This window comes from Priapulus caudatus, unplaced genomic scaffold (assembly GCF_000485595.1).
Source record: "Priapulus caudatus unplaced genomic scaffold, Priapulus_caudatus-5.0.1 Scaffold60, whole genome shotgun sequence".
NCBI classification, from domain to species: domain Eukaryota; kingdom Metazoa; phylum Priapulida; class Priapulimorpha; order Priapulimorphida; family Priapulidae; genus Priapulus; species Priapulus caudatus.
The window spans coordinates 57,671-59,045 of NW_014577121.1; the positions used below are offsets into that span (position 1 = coordinate 57,671).

At 40.4% G+C, this 1,375-nt stretch overlaps 1 protein-coding gene across 1 annotated transcript; it reads left to right on the top strand.

Annotated features, from left to right (window-relative positions):
• The first annotated feature begins 103 nt into the window (after window positions 1–103).
• On the top strand, window positions 104–1,050 carry LOC106821147 (40S ribosomal protein S2-like). The gene is made up of 2 exons (XM_014825835.1): window positions 104–278; window positions 678–1,050. The coding sequence occupies exons 1-2, from the start codon at window positions 215–217 to the stop codon at window positions 854–856; spliced, it is 243 nt and encodes an 80-aa protein (XP_014681321.1). The 5' UTR covers window positions 104–214; the 3' UTR covers window positions 857–1,050.
• Window positions 1,051–1,375: the final 325 nt, after the last annotated feature.

Here is a 1,375-nt window from a genome sequence, read left to right on the forward strand (position 1 = left end):
AAAATGATATTGCTGTAGACGTATTTGTTAGGTAATTATCGTGGCTGCCTTTTTGTGGTCAAATCAGTATAACATTTGTTCAGTGTGAATTCAATGGGTTTTTGTGATGTTGTTTTAGGTGACGGGTAAGTGTGGCAGCGTGCTTGTGAGGTTGATCCCTGCCCCACGCGGTACTGGTATCGTGTCTGCGCCCGTGCCCAAGAAGCTGCTTCATATGGCCGGCATAGAGGATTGCTACACCTCGGCCAGGGGCAGCACATCCACACTGGGAAACTTTGGTGAGTTGTCATCCCCACCAGTGCCATGCCGTGATTTTTTACTGCAAGTTTTGAGTTCTTCAGTGTGCAGTGGCAGTCGCAGCAAATAAAACAGCCGTTTGTCTACTCGCCAAAAGCAAATGGAAAATGCATATATGATAAAGACACCAGTCCCAAATGCTGCTTTTAGATAGCTGAAGATTTTGGCCATTTTACCATATAGTAAATAATATGAATCACAAACTGTCCAGTTTTAAATAAAACTATTGTCAGTAATTATGGTGGTCAAAATGTGCTTAGGCAGTTGATATACTGTTGTTGTTGTTTTTAAATAACCACATGGGAAGAATTGTCTGTACACACTGCAGGCATTGTGCTTGCTAATTAGCTGCACACTAAAGGTAAATATCTCTGTTGCAGCAAAGGCAACATACGAGGCAATCGCTCGCACCTACAGCTACCTGACACCCGACTTGTGGAAGGAGACTGTTTTCACAAAGCCACCCTACCAGGAATTTACTGACTATCTGGCACAAACACACGCCAGGGTAGCAGCCGCAGCGGCAGCCGCGGCCGAACCAGAGACTAGGCCATACTAAGACATACCTAAGATCAGCAGGCGTTGTGAACGCTTAAGACTCCGTGTTTGTTTTGGAATGGAAGAATGTGGAGGGGGCTGTTAAAAGGTGGCATTTGATTCACGTAAAATTATGGGACTTTCGGTTAATAGTGCGACTCCTGTTCAGCTGTGAACCCATTACATACTTTGTAATAAATGGTCATCCCAAACTTATATATGTTGTAGTGTTGTCTATCCTTGATTTTGTCTCGATACTGTTTATCAGTGATGATTAATTATGACTTAGTAGAACTTTGTCAAGATGGTAATAATTATGTAGGAGAAAGATGGGATAGAGATGTTTAACTACCAGTAAGCATATGAGCTCTATATGTAGTGGTTCTATTGACATGAACTCGTGCATGAGAACCCTAGGGTAGTTGCATCTTGTACAGAAGTTTCCCATTAATATTATCAGGAGTAAGATAATATAGGATTATATATTATATATAATATATATATAATAATATATAATATATTATATACTATATATAATAAT